General features: G+C 54.1%; 2 protein-coding genes across 3 annotated transcripts in view; both read right to left on the bottom strand.

Annotated features, from left to right (window-relative positions):
* Positions 1 to 581: 581 nt before the first annotated feature.
* On the bottom strand, positions 582 to 16,072 carry LOC129337376 (zinc finger protein 250-like). Its single transcript, XM_054990978.1, has 5 exons — positions 16,040 to 16,072; positions 12,836 to 13,195; positions 8,000 to 8,120; positions 4,863 to 4,976; positions 582 to 3,848 (listed from the first exon to the last, which is right to left on the bottom strand). The coding sequence occupies exons 1-5, from the start codon at positions 16,070 to 16,072 to the stop codon at positions 2,512 to 2,514; spliced, it is 1,965 nt and encodes a 654-aa protein (XP_054846953.1). The 3' UTR covers positions 582 to 2,511.
* Positions 16,073 to 19,430: 3,358 nt separating this feature from the next.
* DHX30 (DExH-box helicase 30) overlaps positions 19,431 to 20,015 on the bottom strand; it is a 38,262-nt gene continuing 37,677 nt past the window's right edge. For both annotated transcript variants that reach the window (XM_054991282.1, XM_054991281.1), the window contains exon 20: positions 19,431 to 19,764. In XM_054991282.1, coding sequence (XP_054847257.1) covers positions 19,529 to 19,764 — 236 coding nt within the window. In that variant the 3' untranslated portion in view covers positions 19,431 to 19,528. The remainder of the gene's footprint in view (positions 19,765 to 20,015) is intronic.

Genomic DNA, 20,015 nt, shown 5'->3' with positions numbered 1-20,015 from the left:
AGCACACGGCCTGGAAGGAAGGGTGTGCGTTTTCCTGCTGCAAAATTCCCGCCCTCGTTGGCACTATTCCCCCACATTCAGCCCCTCACAGGCACCATCATCCCAAAGCTTCCCCCCCCCCCTGCCATGACTTTCTGTCAGGGCTTACTGTGGCCTTTAAAAAAATACTGGTCACTGCTATTGTGTTATAGCACTAGACTTATCATTTTTCTGTTGACGTTTCAAACCGTTCCTCTGAATTCTCAGTTTTCAGTTTGGGGAGTGAAAGCTGCAAGGTGGCTGGAGGAATACTATTTGTATGTCAATATTGTACTATGGAGCTAGAGAGATACACTGCCATGTACCTATTTCAAATTTTAATGGCAGCACTACAGCACTACTGAAGGTGTAGGAAGGGGGAGGGGGGGAGTTGCCACGGCAGGGGTGATGACGATGCCCCCCCCCAAAAAAACTAATGTAAAGTTGCACCAGCGCATGTGAAAGGAAAATTCTGACGACAGACAGGAATGCAGAAAACTTTCACGTGTGGAAGCGCCCTTAACTCTGCACTCACAACAGCAAGGAACACAGTGCGAAGGATCCCTGTTGTGTGAAAGCGGCCTTCGCCCGGTTTACTTTTACTCTGTTTGCCCAGCTGAGACAGTTAAATGTCAAATCCAGCAAGCACAGTGTGTGATGCACATTTACACAGAAATTTTTGCAACTCGATTGCCAATTGTGATTTTAAAATGGATTATTCAGCTGGAGGTGTGTTACGAATCTTGTCAACTGGAACCAGCCCCAGCCTTTAAGTGCACTTTGGAAGAGGGATCATTTTAGTCACTCCTTTGCTTGTGTGAAATGGGAGTCCAATTGTATTCAAGAATGGCTAACTGATCCTTGTAATAAAAGTTCACAACAGTCACTATATGTGTGTGTGTGTGTGAGAGAGAGAGAAAGAGAGAGAGAGAGAGAGACACACACATCAAGGTGCTTCCAACATGGTGACCCTATGAATTAAGAACCTCCAAACATCCTATCATTGACAGCCTTGCTCAGATCTTGCAGACTGAAGGACGCGGCTTCCTTTATTGAGTCCAGCCATCTCATGTTGGGTCTTCCTCTTTGCCTACTGCCACTTTTCCTAGCATTATTTTTTTTCCAGTGAGCCTTACCTTCTCATGATGTGGCCAAAGTAAAAAAGCCTGTTTAGTCACTTCAGCTTCTAGGAAGAATTCATTCTTGATTACTATCATGTTCACATAAAGTTATACTAGTTCACTGATGGGAAAAAACTCTTGCTGTCTTCCAACTAACAAACGTCCCCTTCTCTTCTCCACGAGGCTATGACGGGCCAGTGGCCATTTGCAAACTTGGACTGATTCCTGTTCAGGGAGTCTGTTCTTTGTTTTGTTCTTTGGATAATGAAGACGCCTCGAGCACCTGCTTGGTCCTTAGGGGCAAGCAGTGGTTCCTCATACCTTTGAGAAGGGAGAGATCTGGAGGCTCCGATTAAGAAACCCTCCTCTTCGACAGCAAGATTTTCCAGGGTATACACTTTCGAGAGTTAAATCTCCTTCTCTTCTTCCCGTTCTACTGCTGACCAATGCGGGTACCCCTCTGAAGCTATCCTCTCTGACAGGCATGCAAACAGGCCTGCTGCAAAGTACAGTGAAAAAGCTGATCAACTCCTTGTGTGTCCCCCTGGGCAGCTCAGGGCAGCTGTCCAGTAGCCTCTACGCTACCAAACTATGAAGAACGAAGTTTGCTGAATCAGGCCAAAGAGCCACCCAACTGAGCCCTCTGCAGCAATCAGCCCTGCAGTCGACAGCCCTTTCCGGGTCTGGCCCCCTGCCTCTGAGCATGGCAGTCCTGTTCTTTGCTATGATGCCCAAAAGCTACCGACGGTTCCCTCTTACGAAGCTGTGCCTGTTTCTCTTGTTACATCATCTCTGCTCCAGAGCCCCAGAGGCTCCATCTCACATCCTGCTGGCAGTACGAAATCCTTGGGCACAGCAGGGCTCTGACGGGCTCGAGAGACGACAGCAGGTTGGGCCACCGGGCATCGAACCAGAAGCCTTTGCCACAGACAATGCCAGGATCGCTGCACTGAGTGGGTGCCCTCTCAGAGCAGCATCCTGACAGATCCAGAGTTCAGCAGAGTTTGAATCCGTAGAATAAGAAATATCAACATTAGCAAATAATATCCTCCTACACAGCAAAAAGCGTACAGAACGCAGGCTTTCAAGTTACACAGGAATCTTTCTCAAGATGGATTCTTGGAGAAAAAGCGAGAGAGAGAAGAAGAAGAAGAAGCGGGAAAAGATGCTCTTGGGACAGACGTCTGTCTGTCTGTCTGTCTCTCTCTCTACAAGGCCTCGCCGGAAGCCTCTTTTCCAGCATGTGGCCCAGGAAGCTTTCGTTCACTCAAAAGGCGGTCAGCGGAGTCGCTCCAAACAAAAGGGATGGCTTGGCAGGTTCCTCTCAAAGGCAGCGCACGAGGGGGTCGTTCCCAAGGGTTTGGCACTCTTCTCAGGTATGGCTTCGCCGATGCAGGGTGAGGTACTTGGCCTGTGTGAATTTCCTGCCACAGTCGGAGCAGGCAAAGGACCTCTGCCTCACAGCAGAACCCTTCTTTCTTGCACCTGTTCCTCCACTAACGGATCTGGGCTCCGGCCGGGATGTTTTTGGCTGGACAGGAGGAGGAGCGTTTTGGCCAAGAACGATTCCAGCTAGCGAGGTTCCAGATTTCAGAGACCTCTTGTCCTCGTGGGTTTTAAAGTGGACTTGCATGATCTTTTCATCCCGAAAGCGCTTCTCGCACTTGGGGCACGGGTAGGGCTTCTCTGCCATCTCCCGGGCTCTTTTCTGAGCCAGGGCCTTGCTGTCCCCAGCCTCGATGAGGTGCTGCTCCCCACGGTGCACCCTCTGGTGGCTCTTGAGATGCTGCAGCTGACTGCAGGTCTTGCCGCACAGCAAGCAGCGATAGGGCCGCTCCCCTGTGTGCATGCGGTAGTGGATGGTCAGCGTCGCCTGGTTCCTGAACGACTTCCCACACTCTGCGCACGAGTAGGGCCGCTCGCCCGTGTGCACCCGCAGGTGGCTAATGAGCGGCTGCTTCTGGGCATAACGTTTGCCACACGTCGTGCACGAAAAGGGTTTCTCGCCAGTGTGCACGCGCTGGTGGCTCTCCACGTGGTGCTTCTGCCGGAAGCGCTTCCCACACTGAGCGCAGGCAAAGGGCCTCTCCCCGACGTGCACCTTCGTGTGGGCCACCAAGATCTGCTTGAGCCGGAAGCGGCGCCCGCACTCCAGGCAGGCGAAGGGCCTCTCGGCCGAGTGCGTCCCCTGGTGCTTCCGCAGGTCCTGCTTCTTGTTGAAGCTCTTCCCACACTGGGGGCAGGTGTGGGGCTTCTTGGGCCCTGCGGCAGCCCCCAAGTGGCGCAGGAGTTGAAGCCTGGCAGTCAGACATTTCTTCCCCTTGGGGACAGAGCTGGCGCTGGGGGGATCCTTGTTGCGCAGGTGTGTTTTGATGTGGCGCTTCAGGTCCCCTCTGGAGGGGAAGCCCTTGGGGCACAGGTGGCACTTGAAGGGGCGCTCCCCCGTGTGCGTCCGGATGTGGATGGTCATGGCCACGTTGCTCAGGAAGCTTTTGCCGCACTCCGGGCACTTGGGCGGATTCATCTTCAGCGTCACCCGTGGCAGAGAACCAGTCTCGGTCTTGGTGAGGGTGTTTGTTGCCCGAGTCACTGGCTTCTCCCTTCCTGTCGAGTAGTTCTTCTTCTTCCTCTTGCGCCGGACTGGGATTTGCCGGGTGGCGCCTGCCCCATCGTCTTCTTCCTCGTCCTCCAACCTAATGTCATCTCCTGCTGGGAAGAAAGGAAAAGAAATTCCCGCCGTCATGGACTCAGATAGGGTCCTAGATCCGAGCTCTGGCATTGCCACTTTGAGGGGAAAAGGAACTCAGGTGGCAGGAGGTGGCAGAAGAGCTCCTCTGCCGGTGGTCTTGGAGAGGTGCTGCCAGACGGACCGGCTCGGCATAAGGCAGCTTCTGAGCCTAGGCTTCTCTGAGGTGTCACCTCGACTCTGCCCCTCTCTCCTGGCAATGCTTCTTCACCTCCCCCAAGCCTGCCAAGCAAAAGGCACCTGGGAGCAGGAGCCTTATCTTTGCGTGGCCTGCGGTCTCATGCGATTCCCTGCTTTAAAGATGCTGCTCAATACGGCAGTCCTAAGCAGAATAGTAAAGAGTCCAGTAGCACCTTTAAGACTAACCAACTGTGACACTGAGAGATCTCTGTCTTTTGGTGCTACACCTCTGAAGATGCCAGCCACAGCTGCTGGCGAAACGTCAGGAACTACAACGCCAAGACCACGGCTATACAGCCTGGAAAATCCGCAACAACCAACTTTATTGTAGCATAAGTTTTCAAGAACCACAGCTCTCTTCGTCAGATGCATCTGACGAGGAGAGCTCTCGAAAACTTATGCTACAATAAAGTTGGCTAGTCTTAAAGGTGCTACTGGACTCTACTATTTTGCAACTACAGACTAGCACGGCGAACTCCTCTGTTCCTAAGCAGAGTTATGCTTTTCTAAAGCCACTGATATAGAGTGTGACTTTGCTTAGGAGTGCAGTCTTACTACCCACTACGATTTTAACTGGAACCTGGAACCGTTTGCTGCTGCCAATTTATTTCTTGCTGCTTTTTACCTGTTTTACTGATTGTTGCTTGGAAAGGTGAAGCATTTCAAAATTGGCTGAGGCAGCACATTATTATTTTTTTTTAATGGGGAGGGCAGATGATAAGCATTTGAAATAAATCATCCAGCTGCCTTCTCTAGCCCTAGATGCCCTCATCTTAGTCCCACCCCCATCTACTCACCCAGCCAGGGGCTCTGGGGTCTCCTCCATCGTGGGGGTTCCAGGGGTTCCTCTATACAGGGGTCCTCTTCTCGCTCTATTTTACATATGACTTCGGGCTTGATGGAAAGATACCCTGTTGGGAGAGCAGAAAGCAATACAGAATTCCTCCCTTGCACTCCCCCCATAACCCCAGAACGGGGGGCGGGGTGAGATGAAGGTCCTCCTCCCATCGGCCCCTTTCTTCCCTCAGGGTCAGGGCGGGGGTGTCACATCCGCACTGCCAGGGGGTACCTTAGCACCAATCGGTGCACCCCAAACTGGAAAGCTTTACAGCCCAAACCCAATCGTATTGGGAGAAAGGACAAAGACACACTGAGGGCACACGCATGGCATCACAGGTGTGCCAGGATGCAACCCAACCTCTGGTTTAGCCAGTGAAAATGTTGGAATGAAAGAGACTTTCACATTCCAGGAAACTGGTGCCAGATTTACGTGTCTGCCCCTGCGCTCCTCTGCCGTTTTCCTTCTGGCTGTCCCTTTACAGCACACCCGGCCCCCCATCTGCAATGAATGACCCGAAGACACTCCCGACTTCCTTGGGACGGCTCCCCCACAGACAACAGCCTCTTCCGCCTCCACTCCTCTTACTCCCACCACAGGACAAAGTTGCTGTGCAAATGAGGGGGCATATTCCCCCTGAGCTCCCCAAGCAGCTCTTGCATATCAGCTTCCAGATCTAGCCGAACGACCATGCGCACCTGTCTCCTGCCTGGCTCCCTCCCACTCCACTCAGCCAAAGCCAGAAGCCTTCCCCCCGGCAACGGAAGAGACTCCTCTTCCCTCGGAAGAAAGCTCTGTGGGCCAGAGGAGCGCTGCAGACTCGGCTTCAGGAAGCCGAAGCACACCAGCCCTTCTTCCCCCCAGCTTGGGTCGAGCTCAGCAGGATGCAGCCCTCCAGCACCCCATAACAAGCAGGATGAGAGAAGGGCAACTGGAGCCTTGATGGCAGACAGCCCCCCCATCCCCCCAAGCAGTCCAAGAATGTGGGGGAGCCAGGGATGAACGGCAGGCTTGAGCCCGTCTCTCTGCCATGCGCACAGCCAGACCCCAGGGCCATCTTTCAGCCCGGCTTGTGCCAACGCATCGGGGCTCTCCAGCACAGAAAGGGCTTTCCTGGTACCTGCAAGCGGAGAGTCTGCCCAGGGCTAGGCAACTTCTCCTGGCCACCTCTGACCCCCACACGGATTCCCTTAGTCTTTTTTTTGGCCATCAAGTTGCAGCCAACTTATGTTGCCCTCACAAGGTTTTCAAGGCAAGAGATGTTCAGAGGTAGCTTGCCCTTGCCCAACACTGTGGAGTGACCCTGGACTTCCCTGGTGGCCTCCCATCCAAGCACCGACCCTGCTTAGCTTCCAAGATCTGCCGAGATCGGGCTGGCCAGGTCAGGGCTGAAGGGACCGTACAGATCATGAAAGCAAAGCCAAACAATTCTGCAGATATTTAACATTCATGGAAAGAGATCGTCGGAGGCAGGGTCCGGTCCCTCAGGTGGTTTGCCACCTGCTTTGTCCCTGCCCCTCCCATTCCAAAGCGTGGACGAGGTCTGAGTTCTTTGCCAGCTCTGGGTATCCTCTGACACTTCTCTGCCTCTTTCATACTTATCTGCCGAAGGCTTGGGGACCCTCACGGGGAAGAGCTTCCCTGCCCCAGAGGCTGTGCTGTGCCCAGGCAAAGGCAGCCGAAAAGACCAGCTGCAGCACACGTATTTCACATTGGCTGCAGCGGGATTCAGACAGGGCTCCCGGGAGCAGCTGCATAACTCCTCCCCTCCCCGCAGTTGGGGAAAAGGAAGGGCACCAGTGTCCATGTGTAGGAAGCCACGGCCAGCACCTCGCTCTCACCCGCCTTTCGTTTTGCTCCAAGGACAGCCAAGGGTGCCATCGGCTGGGCTGTGATGAAAAATTCCCCTCCAAGATGCAGGGATCCCGCTTGCCTGGTTTCCAGGTAGTCCCCTACGCTAACATACCCTCTCGCCTACAAGTACAGACTACCCATGAGAGGCACAGCCTCATCACCCACCCACAGCCTGCAGCAACTGTGCTGAGCTCCACCTCCTGCAAACGGATCACAGACCCCCACCCCCACCCCAGGCACACCTGCCCCATCACCACGGGTCAATATGGGCCAGCAAGGCCCTTCCTCTCTGCAGGGGTTCAGTCCCTGAGCAAAAGAATAAAGTGACAACATCTGACTGTAAACCGGGGGGGGGGGGAGGATGGACAATGGCATTTCAGTCTTCCAGTTCTCTCTCACTACATTTCCCATCAAAACTTGCAGAAAACTCACACGTGTCCTCCACGTGGCAAGTATCTCGTCTAATTCGTCTCTTAAGTTCTCCTCCAAAATAACTTCCACAGGAGAATCCAGTGGGAAAGTGCTGAGTTAGAATTAATTAACAAGTTCTACATTACGTATCCCCCACCCACGCCAATCTTAACAGGGAACGGGATTCCTCATTCACTACAGATGTAAATATCTGGCACGGTGTAGTGGTTACACTGTTGAACTAGGATCTGGGGGACGCAGGTTTAAATCCCGCCTCTGCCACAGAATCTTGCTGGGTGGCCTTGGGCCAGGCACAAAAACTCTCAGCCTAACCTACCTCGTAGGGTTGTTGTGATGATAAAATGGAGGAGAGGAGGATGACATAAGCCACCTTGGGTCCCAATCAGGGAGAAAGGTGAAGTAAAAATGAAGCAAATAATTAGCCTGGGTATAATTACTGTCTCACACATCCTGACCCAGCACTCTGCCCTTTCCTCCAAGAACACCCTCGCCTTCCCCTCCGGCAGTCTAGCCCCGTCTACATCTGTTGGCACTGGTCTTCCAGCCTCCTCTGCATCCCCATAGATCCTGCAAGCTTCCCTAAGGGCCCCTGAGTTTGGACATAGACGTCCAAGCCAAGGGCAGAAGATTGGCATTTGAGCTGTAGTCTTTACACTAGCAGAGATGAAGTTTCCCTCTGTAAGAGAGGCCGCTGCTGAGATCAATGCCCCCTCCAACCCTGGTGCCTCCAGACACAGACACAGCCCTACCCTTCGCCCAGACTCTCAGAATCCGGATAGGCCTCCAAAGGGCAGCGAAAGAGATCCTTACCCAGAGAGGCAATGGCCTCATAGTTCTCCACCATCACAGTCCGATACAGGTCCCTCTGCCATTCCGCAAGCTTTGCCCACTCCGCTGGCGAGAAGTAGACGGCCACGTCCTCAAACATCACCTGTGGCAACAATAAATGACCCCAGAAAGCATTCCTGGACATCTTGCAATCCTGGTGCCTCCTACAGAGTTATTTAAAGTGGTCTTGGGAGGGGGGGCTCTAAGTGACCAGATGCAGGCACAACCGAACAGTCCCAGCAACGGCTGCTTCTTTGTGCGACAGCAGGCATGCAGGGGCATGATTTGGATGGGCACCACAAGACGCAGGGGGTTTAAAGTCATTTCCCCACCCTAAGTCAACCCTCCAGAGCTGCTGCTTGGGGCAGCCACACAAGGCCTCCTCTGTTCTCCCAGCAAAGCAAACCCCAGCTCCCTGGGGCCATTACACGTTCGGAAAAAAGAACCACCAACACATGACAATGAATATCCAAGATGCCAGAAAGCATTTGGAACGAGAGCAAAGCCAGGGAAGTTTGCTTTCCTGCAGAATTTATGGTCTGCATCCACTAGGTAAAGTACCTCGCCCACCCCCGCACATGGGGGGGGTACTTATGCACCCAACAACCCCTGAAAGCCGTGGGTGTCAATACCCAGAGCAGCTGGAAGCTGCTTCTGTAAAACAGCCCAGCCCTGCAGCAGTTTGGAACAAACAGTTCTGATACAGCACAGCCCCTTCGGGAGCTAAGGGAATAAAGAGAAAAGGCACTTTCCGCCCAGGACTGGTTCCAGGTTTTGAGGGAGGGAGAGAGCGCGCTCAGAACCACCACCCCCATCACCAGGACCCTTGCTCATACCTCCCCTCTTGCCCCACTCAGGTACCCCCCACCTGCCTTTCCCCTGCTGGCTCACGACTGCCCCCACCACCAACGCTCACAGCCCACCTGTCCTTTTCTCAACAGCACTCGGTGGCGCAAGGGGCAGAGAACGCTGCCCCTGCGACTGCCAGGAGTTCCACTGGTGCCCCCCTCATGCTGTTCCCCGCTGGTGTGGGGCAGCCCAAGTAGCAGAGCAGAGGAGGTGGAGTGCTTGCAAGTGAGCGGGTGAAGGAAGGGCACCCAGGCAGGGGGCTGGCCTCAGTGGGCTCTGCCAGAAGCCCTGGGCCCAACGGCAGGGTATGCCGACTCTGGCCCTGCCCTCCTTGTCTACCAACCAGCTGCTCCCGACAGAAGGAGCCGCCTCTGCTTCTGAACCTGTGAGAGCCAGGATTGGGTCCAGGAAAGGACACACGGCGAGCCGTACTCTCTTATCACAGGGAATACACTGCCCCCCCTGGGGCTAGAAGCCAACAATCTCACTCCAGCACTAAAAATTAAGAACACGGTGAGCTGCTGTTGACACTTGCGCCCACATCTGCATCTACATATCAACGGAAGAAAAATTAGCATCCAGGGCCAAGATCTAATCTCACTTTTTAAAAGGCGTATTTTGTGGTAAACCTTCCACTCAGTTGAAAAAGAACCGTAAATCAAAGCAATATTATAAACTTCATCTCAGAACAAAGAGCCGGGGGCTGCAGGCGACTGCTCCCTCATTACGTGAGCACAGGTAAGGCAAGGTGATTAATGGTCTGTGGGAATGGCACCACCCAGCCCCTTTGGGTGCAAACTTCCGCTGCCAGCCCTATCAGCATGTTATGCTATAGGTTATAATAACAATAGTAATAACATTCGATTTGTATACCACCCTTCAGGACAACTTAATGCCCACTCAGAGCAGTTTACAAAGTATATTATTATCCCCACAACAAACACCCTGTGAGGCGGGTGGGGCTGAGAGAGCTCTGGAAGAGCTGTGACTAGCCCAAGGTCTCCCAGCTGGCTTCCAGCGGAGGAGTGGGGAATCAAACCCCGCTCTCCAGGTTAGAGTCCTGTGCTCTTAACCACTACACCAAACTGGCTGGTTATGGGGGAAAACCCAAACTGGAGGTCACTCTGGAATCAGAATTTGAAATGGTAAAAAAAACAAAAACCCGGCTGGCACTTTTAATGATTGTCAAGGTAACCCAGTTCTTGAGATGGGAATGGCTGGGGGTGGGCACAGAAGCCACTTTCCCCTGTGCTGAAGGGTTGGTAGCATCCCAGGAGCGAGTCTGGAAGCGAACGGGCATGGCCTGGCTCCGCCACATGTCTCATGTACATAGACGTAACCAACTCCACAGTTAGGCTCATTCTTAAAACCCACCTATGAGCAGCCTGAACTTCTGAACCATTCTACTTGCATATTGTTCCCGAGGCTGTGGCTGTGGCTGTCACGCCTTATGCCCGCCTTCAGTTTCCAGGACCCCACAGCCCCTGATGTGCTGCTGGCAATGCTGCTGGCGCTCAGCTTATTCACCCTGTGCCTGGTCAACAGTACCACCACCCGGTCATTTTGTTTGCTGCCATGGCCACATCAATGCCTCCACGGGTGGATGTGGCATTCCTTCCTAGCACTGGGGCCTAAAAGGCTGCCCACCTCTGCCCTGTACTAAAACCGAGAGAGCAGCTGGTGTGGTTGTCAGAGTGCTGCAGGGACCCTGGCTCCGGTCTCCGCTCGCTAGGGGACCTCAGGCTTACTTCACTTCCTTCCTCTTTATTTTATCCCATCCTTTCTCCAAACAGCAGAGGGTGGAAAGCATAGGTCCCTTCTCCATTTTACCCTCACAGTAACCCTGTAAGGCAGGTGAGACTCTGAGCAGGACCACAAGTGACGCCTGACACAGGTTGGACACTTGCCAGCTTCCCTCAAGTTTGGATGGGAAATGTAGGCAGCTTGGCGGAATGTTGGACAAGTGACAGTTGAAAAGTCCATTGGACAGCAGTCGGAGAGCCAAGCTGCAAGACCAGGACGCCTACATTTCCCATCAAAACTTGAGGGAAGCTGACAAGTGTCCAACCTGTGCCAGGCGTCACTTGTGGTCCCGCTCTCAGTGGCTGGCCCAGGGTTGCCCTGGGAGTTTCATGGCTGCGTGGGAATTTGAACCGGGCTCTCTGCAGCCCTAGTCCGGGACACTAGCCCCAAGCTGCCTCTCTCAGCCCAGTCTATCTTGTTGCAGGAGGCAGGAAGAGGCAGAGAAAACCCAGTATAGATGTCTGGGGGCCTCCAGGCAGCCTCGCAGGAAACGAGGGGCGCTAATGTAGCCAGCTAGCTTGTTGATAAAGCAGTACCCCAGTTTTTATAACTATTAACAGTTTGGGCACGAGCCAATTTGGAGACAGCAGATCGCGCTAGCCCAGCAACATGTTCATGTCCTGCAAACCAGGAACGTGGGAGAATGCAGATGTGCCTCCCCAAACATGAAGAATAGGCCAAATGGGAGGAAATGGATTTTTGGCTCATCCACCTACCTGTGATGCTAGTCGAGGAAAAAGCACTTTCCCGTGGGACCCGGCACTCACACAGGGCTGTGCTGAAACTGGGCAGCTGCCCATGCAAAGGAGCCACTGCCTCATCACTCTGCGTGGGCAGCAGCCCGGGTCCAGCGTGGCCCTGCCCGAGTGCTCAGCCCCATAGGAAAATGCTAACTCCAGGCCCCATCCCCTGCCTTTCCAGAAAACTGAAAGCGTGCGCCACTTGACTGGTGACCAGAAGGCATCCAGACGGGGCTTTCTGTGCACATCTGCTTGCCTGAAAGAGACCAGCGGATAGCCACAATCCAGCTGTTCGAGGGGCAAATTGCCCTTTTCAGACAGACAAGAGGGATCAGCAGGGACGGCACAGCCAAGACAGAGTGAGGTCCCCGAAAGAGGCACCCAGGCTAAGCTGGCCCACCAGAAAGTCTTTTCTTCGCAATGCCAGAGGCTTGCAGCCTAAGGGCCTGGCGCCTTGAATCGAGTTTTGCCTCCTGGTCGGCTGTATGATGCCTCCAGGGCCGTCACGGCTTGCTTCTCAGGTATCCCACCAGGCACAAGAGAGACTCTTTGGGGGATCGTGCCACGCTGAGCCAGTGCAACGCAGTAGTCAGAGATCTGGGTTCAAGTCACCACATCGCCACAACCCCCACTGGGTGATTCTGGGCCAGCCCCCCTCTCTTCGCTTAACCCACGGGGTTGTTGTGAGGGCAACAGGGGGCAGGGGGGGCCTGTGCCTGGGAGGGAGAAAAAGGTGCCAGGGGCTGCTCCCAGAGAGGCCGGGCACATGCTGCTGGTTTCGATGCTGAAAGCGGACGGTGCCCAGCAAAGGTCCCCCCCCCCGCCAGCTGCCTTGCGCCCCTCCTGCTTTCCCCCACCCCTCTCTTCCACCGGGGGCCACCCCCAGGCCCGCCCCTCCCTCACCCCGTATCTATTTCGACGCCCGCCGCCCACCCGGGGGCTGAAGTCGGGGCGAGAAACGGCTCCCCCAGTTGGGCCCCCGGCCGCCCCTTCCTTGGCGCCCATCGGCCAGGACCCCCAGCGCCCCCTCCCCAGTCTTCATGGCGCCCCCCTGAGGCTGTGGCGGGCAGTTCCGCAGGGCCCGCGGGCCTCCCCCCTGGCGCCCCTGCCCGGCCGCCATTGCCTCCTCTCGGGCCCCTCTCCCTGCCCGGCCGCCTCGGCAAGCCCCTCGCCCGCCCGGGCAGCGGCTCCTGCGGGCGGGAGCGCCGGCAGCAGCGAGGCCGGAGCATCCCTCGGGCGCCCAGGCAGCGCCGCCCCGCCGCGCCCGGCCTCGGCAGGGGCGCGGGGCCGGGCTCGGGCTCCCGCCCGCCGTCCCTCCGCGGCGACTCACGCACCCGCCCGGGCCGGAGGGGGGCTCCCGCGAAGTCCGTGCCCGGAGGGGAGCCCCGCCGCCCGGCCCACTCGCCCCGCCGCCCCGCGCCCCTACCTGGCCCGGCGCCCCCGCAGCCATCTCGGGCCGGCCAGCCGCGCCGCCGCGGACAAAGGCGAGCCGGAGCCGGAGCAGAAGGCGGCGGTGGCGGCGCTGCTGGCGGGGCAGGAGGCGGCGATGCCCGGAGCCGGAGCCGGAGCCGAGGCAGCAGGCGGGCGCGGGCGCGGGCGCAGGCGCGCTCCCCTCGCCGAGCACGCCGGGAACTGTAGTCCCGCCCCCTGGAGCCCAGCGGGCTCGGCTGCCTCGGCGGGGAATTCCTGGAGATTTGGGCGCGGGGCCCTTGGGGGCACCCCCGAAGGAGCCGTTTTCTCCCGGGGAACGCGTCTCTTGGAATTCCGGGAGGTCTCCCGGCCCCTCCTGGGGGGCGGCAACCCAGTTCACGTCTCTGTCGCCTCTCCCGGGTCAGCCGCTGCCCCGCCTGCCCTTCAGTCCTTCGCTCCTCCGGTCGCCAGGTCCACCCCCGATGGCCGGGGAACTTGCAGGGCAGGTGCAAAGGGCCCCTGAGGCTCCACGCCCCCCTTCCCTGGGGCAACGCCACGTGCCAAGCGGCCACCCTCTCCCTTCAGCACTCAATAAAGAGGTCGTGCTGGGGGCGGGTTGGGACCCGCCAGTCAGCATTGCCTCTTCGCACAGGGTAACCCCGAGGTCTGGAGGCAGCAGCACCGGGGAACCAACCTGCATGGCAACCCTCCCTCAGGTTTGAGGGCCTCCTTGCCTGGCAGTGCGCAACGTGCCAGAGGCAGGACCGGCGTTTTCCACCCCTCCAGTTGTGGTCCAGCTTCAGTAGTGGGTCCTTAATGAACTGAAGGGACAGCCCAGGGGTTAAGCCGCTGCCTCTGCCAGGCCTACAAGCAGGGCACAGAGGCCTGCCTTTCCCCCTTCCCCAGTCCCTGACTTCTTGTTACCAGCAGGAGTTGAATCCCGCGGCACCTTAGAGAGCAACAAGATTTTCAGGGCAGACGATTTCGAGAGTCAGAGCTTCCTTCATCTGGCATCAGAGCTCTGACTCTCAAAAGCTCATTTCCTGAAAATCTTGCTGGTCTCTAATGTGCCACTGGACTCAAATCCTGCTGTTTTACCAGACAGACAAACACAGCTCTCTACCTGAAACTCTCTTTATTGCCAGCAGCCGGGGATGAGAACTATTACAACACCCAGTACAGATAAATAGAACAAGAGAAACGATGGAAACAATACACTGAAGAACCGTGCAGAAGAGATGAACGGATGACAGATACCTTCAAAGAAGAATTTTTTGATCAAGATCCTACTGTTTTAGAAAATGAAGTGAAAGCTACACTCAAAGATATTGGGAGAAACAAATCACCAGCAGCAGATGAGATATCAATAAAGCTATTTCAAGCTACGCAAACTGAGCCTTCAGAATCTTAACAAGAACGTCATACGGAAATCAAAGCAATGGCCCACAGAGTGGAAACGCTCCATCTACATTCCAATTCCAAAAAAGGAGATGTCAAAGATTGCAGCAACTAATGACCATCTCATTAATTTCCCACACAAGCAGAGTGAAGCTCAGGATCCTACAACAAAGACTCTCACCAGATACGGAACAAGCAATGCCAAATGTTCAAGCAGGATTCGGAAAAGGAAGAGGCGCTAGAGATCACATTGCAAATTTACGATGGCTAATGGAACATACCAGGGAATTTCAGAAGAAAATCAGCCTGTGCTTTGTAGATGATAGATTATAGCAAACCTTTTGACTGTGTGGATCATGAAAAGCTATGGATGATGTTAAAAGAAATGGAGGTGTCACAACATGATTGTTTTGATGTGCAACTGGTTCTTTGGACAAGAGGTTATTGTTAGGACAGAATATGGGGAAACAGAATGGTTTCCAAATGGCAAAGGTGTCAGACAAGGATGCATATTATCTCCCACCTGTTTAACCTCTATGCAGAGCATATCATAAGGAAAGATGGATTAGATTTTGAAAAAGGTGGAGTGAAAATTGGTAGAAAATAACATTAACAGTTTGAGAAGTGCAGATGACACCACATTACTGGCATAGTGAAGTCTTGAAATGATGACTGATGAAAGCTAAAGAAGAAAGCATCAAAGCAGGATTCCATATGTTAACATCAAGAAGACAAAAGTAATGACTACTGAGGAATTACATAATTTTAAAGGTGACAATGAAGGAATTGAAATTGTTTAAGATTGTCCATTCCGTGGCTTAATCATCAAGCAAAAGGGAGACTGCAACTAGAAATCAGTAGGAGATTGAGACTTGGAAAGGCAGCCATAAAGGAAGTGAAAGATGGACAATGAAGAAAGCTGACTGGAATAAAGTTGATTCATTCAAAATGTGGTGTTGGAAGAGAGTTTTATGGCTATTGTAGACAGCCAAAAAGACAAGTAAGTGAATTCTAGATCAAATCAAGCTTGAATTCACCCTAGAAGCTAAATATTGGAACTGAGGCTATCATTCTTTGGCACCATCATGAGAAGACAAGACTAACTGGAAAAGACAAAAATGTTAGGAAAAGTGGAAGGCAGTAGGAAAAGAGGAAGAGCCCGAACGAGATGGCTTGATTCAATTATTGAAGCCACATGTTCCACAGTTGGCAAGATCTGAATAAGTTGGTTAATGATAGGGAGTTTTGGAGGTCGTTAATTCATAGGATGTCAGAAGCAACTTGATGGCACATAACACAGAGATCCAGATCAGAGCATATTCCTGGCATTTTATCAGTGAAAAACTTTGTAAATGTGTCACAGCTATTTGTCTGTTCTTGAGGCAGTAAAGTTCAGATTTAGGAGTTAGAAGATGTTGAGATACCTTAAATAACTTGAATGGTTGTGAACTAGCTGATGTAATGGTCATAGAGAAGTAATTTTTTTTGCAACTATCACTGCTGCTTCATAGGTCCAGTGGGCTCTGTAGCACGTTATCAGATTCAGCATGAGCTTTCCACCAGTGTCTTTCTAGATGCCTTCCAGCCCTCCTTAGATCACCCAGCCACCCTTGTGGCAGAAGCTCACAAGGCTGGCCTCCACTGCAAAAGCGGGAGAGGTCAAGGGGTAGTCTTGTCAATGGTTTCAAGGAGCTTCACGTTCTGTTCTTCCACCGCAGCCTCCACAGAGCCTGTGCTTGGAATTCTAAAATCCCCAAGAGCGTTCTGGAATCCAGAAGGAAACACGAGCTTCGTGGGTGGACCATTTCAACAGGGTCCATACTTTTGGTGGGGCGTTGGGGCCATATTCACCCATGACTTGAGTAGGTAATGGTCAGACCACAGTTCAGGCCAAATCTCCAATCTGATCCAATGCCAAAAGACCATCCCTCAAAAGCTCAGTGCAAAAGATTAAGTCCAAGGTGCAGGCCTTTTTTATGCGTGGGGCCTGCCACTACCTGAGAGCAGCCCAGGGCTGTCAAGAGAGTCATAAAATCCTTGGCCAGCCCTGAGACGAGCTCAGCAGAGATTTTGAAGCCATAAAAATGAGTCTGGGTGTCTCCAGCACCACATCTGAGAGCATTTCCGCCAGCTCATAAAACGCACTTGCTGGGAAATTAGGTGGCTGGTAAACAAGAAGGCCTAATCTCACCTTAGCTCCCAAAGTAAGAGCAGCATACGGGCAATGCCAGCCACAGTTTGTGCTGAGAGTCTGCAGAAACGGAAAGACTCATGGAGGATAATATCAACCCCTCTTCTACAACCACCTGGATAGGGTTGGTGAAGGACTGCACAATCAGGCAGTTAGTTGAGACAGACCTTCTATGTCATTTTCCTCCAACCACGTCTGTTATGCAAGCCAAGCCAATTTCCTCTTCCTACAACGACTCAGTGAAGAATACAGTTTTGTGCTTTACTGATTGGACATTTCATAGCATTATAGGGGGGCGGGGAGGGAGCAATGCAGAGTTAGCTCTAGGGATGCGACAGAGATCAGGTAGTCAGCGCGCGTCCTTGCCTTACTGGCCATCTTTGATCAGTCTCACCCCATATCTACCAGCTCCCATCTGTACTGGAATAGTGCATTCATCATACATTCTATTCTAGGTAGTATTCCCCCACAATCAAAAAGATATGCCACAGATACCTAACATCCAATATGCTAGTGTCCACACATAACCATACAACAGTCCAGGCTAACTGATGTTAGTGTTGTCCAACAGGTGGTGTTTCTATGTCAACTGCTCCAGGTCTGTAGGCACGTAGCTGGTGAAGTTCACCCTCTTCTAATACAGGAGGACCTTCTTGGAGTCATGTGCAATGGCTGGACCCCAGCTGCGTGCCCTAGACTAAGACCCACAGGCCTTGTACTCTCACCCTTTGGCATCACTGAACTCAACTTTTCTTGGTACAAAATAAGCCTGTCCATTTCAACATACCCTATCCAATAGTTAGCTTTCACAACACTTTCTGAAGAACACTCTGGGGAAGAACTCTGCTCCTTGAACATACGTGTGTGTGTGATTGTAGGGGTGTGGGGTGAGGAGGGCTGCTTCTGAATGGGAAGGGCAAAGCTGTCTCTGTCCAGGTGAAGAGGCACACCTTTTGCTTCGTGTATTTTGGAACTCAGCCCTGGCACTGGAAACCAATGTGAGAGCAGAGCCCTTGTACAACATGTAGCTTTGGGCTTCTAGCTCTGGGGTGAAGGCGGAGTGACACACCCATGTACCCTGACAATGAGAGAGCCAAAGGCCGGAACAGCTTGTATCCCTTTTTATTGTCTTTTGACTAGGTCGTAAAAAGATCCACCATCATGAAACAGCCACTCAGTATCACAGACCAGCTTGGAAGCAGACCATTGCGTTGGACTTTGCTCCCACCCACCGAGGTGGCAAACGTGCCTACTGCATACCCAACAGAGAAAACACAACAGTGGTTGAAAAGGGAGTGCCACGGACGCGAGATGTAAGACCAGGTGGCCAGCTGCCCTGTACCCAGAAAGGGGCAGGAAACCGTTCTGAGGTCCTGGGGTGGGAAATGGAACTTGGAAAGAGGCTGCTTGGACCACGTAGAAGGCAAACAGCTTCCTCACCCTCCCACCCCATCCCGGGGCTGCTAGGCATCTGCAGGGGTCCGAAGAGACACACTTCAGCCAACTCCACAGAGGCAGCAGTGTTGTCTCTTACAGCAAAACCAAAGCATGTCCTTTGGCACCTTCAAAAACAAACATTAAGGCATATCATGGGCTGGGCTGGACCCCTCTTCATCCAATGCATGAAAATGGATACACGCTTCATGCCACCGAAGCCAGTGCCGTCCCTAGGAGATGATCAGCGTCCACCTCCACGCAGCCAAGGTGGTGTGCTCCAGCCTAGCCAACATTTCTACCATAGGAAGGCATTCAAGGTGCCACAAGACACTCTAGCAAGAGAGGGCAAGGAGCTGCTTCCTCAGGGGCTGGACACTGTCTGCCCAGTGGGCAGCAGTTGCTGCCTCTTCTCAGAAGCGTCTGGCTTCCACTGCAGGCTCCCCAATTCTGATCTGGGTCTCTCAAGGGATGCCTCCCTGCCTCCACTCACTCTGGCCCACCTGCCACTGTTACTGTGGAGCTGTATACCAAGAAAATGGCGGTGGGGTAGAGCAGAGCCCAAGTGCCAGGATTTGCCTGGTCTCGGGCCCCCCTTTCCCACCACGTTTCCCTCTGCATGTTGTCCACATAGGAGAGAACGTGCCACCGAGCATGGCCTGAAAGACTGCAGCAAGAAAGCCCAGGGCGATGCGGGGGGAGTGGCAGGAGCCATGACTGGAGGGGCAGGAAGGGAGACGCAGGGCCTTCCTTAGCTGCAGCATCTGTTGCAGGAAGGCTCGCAGGCCCTGCCGCTCGGTTCCTGCTTTGCCTACAGGCAGCATGAAGGAACATCCCCAGGGGAGCCCCGGGGACTTCTCTCACCTCTGCCCTTGCAGAAAACAAAGCGGCCTTAGGAATCAAGGCCCAGCTTCCACCAGCAGCACCTGACACAATTCCAGCACACGACTCGGAAGAGTCTCCTACACAGCCCTGGCTGGCCTGGCATGACTGTGAGGAGGAGCACCGTTGCTCCTCCCTGCCAAGCCCAACCCAGCAGCAGCCCCAGGGAGCCTGGCATGGCCGAGGGCCTAGGAGGCAGTTTGTGCAGGCAGCACGTCGAATGCCTGGGCTGTTTCGGCACCAAGACCACTTTCAGACTGGGAGTGGCAGCTTGTTTTTTGAAGAAGTGCATAACAAGGACATCAGTGCTTTCTCTGTCTCCCCCCCCCCCCTTCTCCAGCTGGCCTGGAAACCCTCCTCAGGCAGTCAAAGGGCAGCGCCGGCTCTTGCAAACTTGGGAGGACCCAGTTCTTTCACATCCCCGGAACACAACACCCCATGCTGGGGCAGGCTCCTCCTCTCCGGGCGGCTGGCGAAGATCCATCGCTGAATGCAGACCCTGCGGGGGCAGAATGTACACGTGCACAGGCGAGGGGGCACCACGCACCCCGTTTCCTCTGAGGGAGACCGGTCTGGGGTGGGGGCTGGGGGGGGCGGGCTCTGCTTGCAGGCAGACCTTGTGTGCTTCTCTCCTGAGCCACAAGCCGAAGCCGAGAGTGGGGAGGCAGGCAGGCACCAGGAGTCCTCGGGATGCATACAGATGATGTCACAAGGGATAAATAGAACTTTATTTAAATAAACATTTGTCAACATCTTTATACAAATTACAAGTCCCCGTGTCCAGCTCCTCTGCGGCGGCCGGGGCTAAGCTCCAAAGCTGCCCGGAGGCCCCTTCAGTAGATCCACCAGGATGTCCAGCAGTTGGCTGTGCTGGTGATGAAGGTCCCCAGGAATGGCTGCCATCTCATAGCAAAGGCAGGCCTCCACCATCCGAGAAAGGGCCACGCGGAAGTCACGCAGGAGCCGGACGGTGTAGGAGTCCCCTTCCAGCACCAGGAGGTCGCTGTCAACCAGGGAGACGGTCGCCCGCCAGCCATCGTCTTGGGGGAACAGAGATCAGGGAGCCGGTTAGGAAGCAGCACCAAGCAGGCCTGGGGAGCCCCCGACAACTCGCCCACAGCCGGCCAGCTCCCAGCCAAGGCCAGGAAGCCCTTCTCAAACGTCCCCCCTCCCTCCCTCCAATTCTGGAGGAGAATTCTCCGTGCCATTGTTCCATCGAAACACACACTCCAATCCACGACAAGAGGAGTGGGGCAGGCAAACAGTTGGAAATCAAAATATTAAAGCACCC

This window comes from Eublepharis macularius, chromosome 11 (assembly GCF_028583425.1).
Source record: "Eublepharis macularius isolate TG4126 chromosome 11, MPM_Emac_v1.0, whole genome shotgun sequence".
Lineage (NCBI taxonomy): Eukaryota > Metazoa > Chordata > Lepidosauria > Squamata > Eublepharidae > Eublepharis > Eublepharis macularius.
This window is presented reverse-complemented; position numbering and strand designations above follow the sequence as displayed.

What these genes read in the sequence shown, in the direction of transcription:
- LOC129337376 (XM_054990978.1), bottom strand. Translation starts at nt 16,072, where the DNA reads ATGGGTGAATATGGCCCCAACGCCCCACCAAAA. An exon ending in CTGCGGGGGCGCCGGGCCAG is followed by an intron (nt 8,121 to 12,835) that starts GTAGGGGCGCGG and finishes TTGTTGCCACAG; the next exon opens with GTGATGTTTGAGGACGTGGC. An exon ending in TGAGGCCATTGCCTCTCTGG is followed by an intron (nt 4,977 to 7,999) that starts GTAAGGATCTCT and finishes CTCTCCCAACAG; the next exon opens with GGTATCTTTCCATCAAGCCC.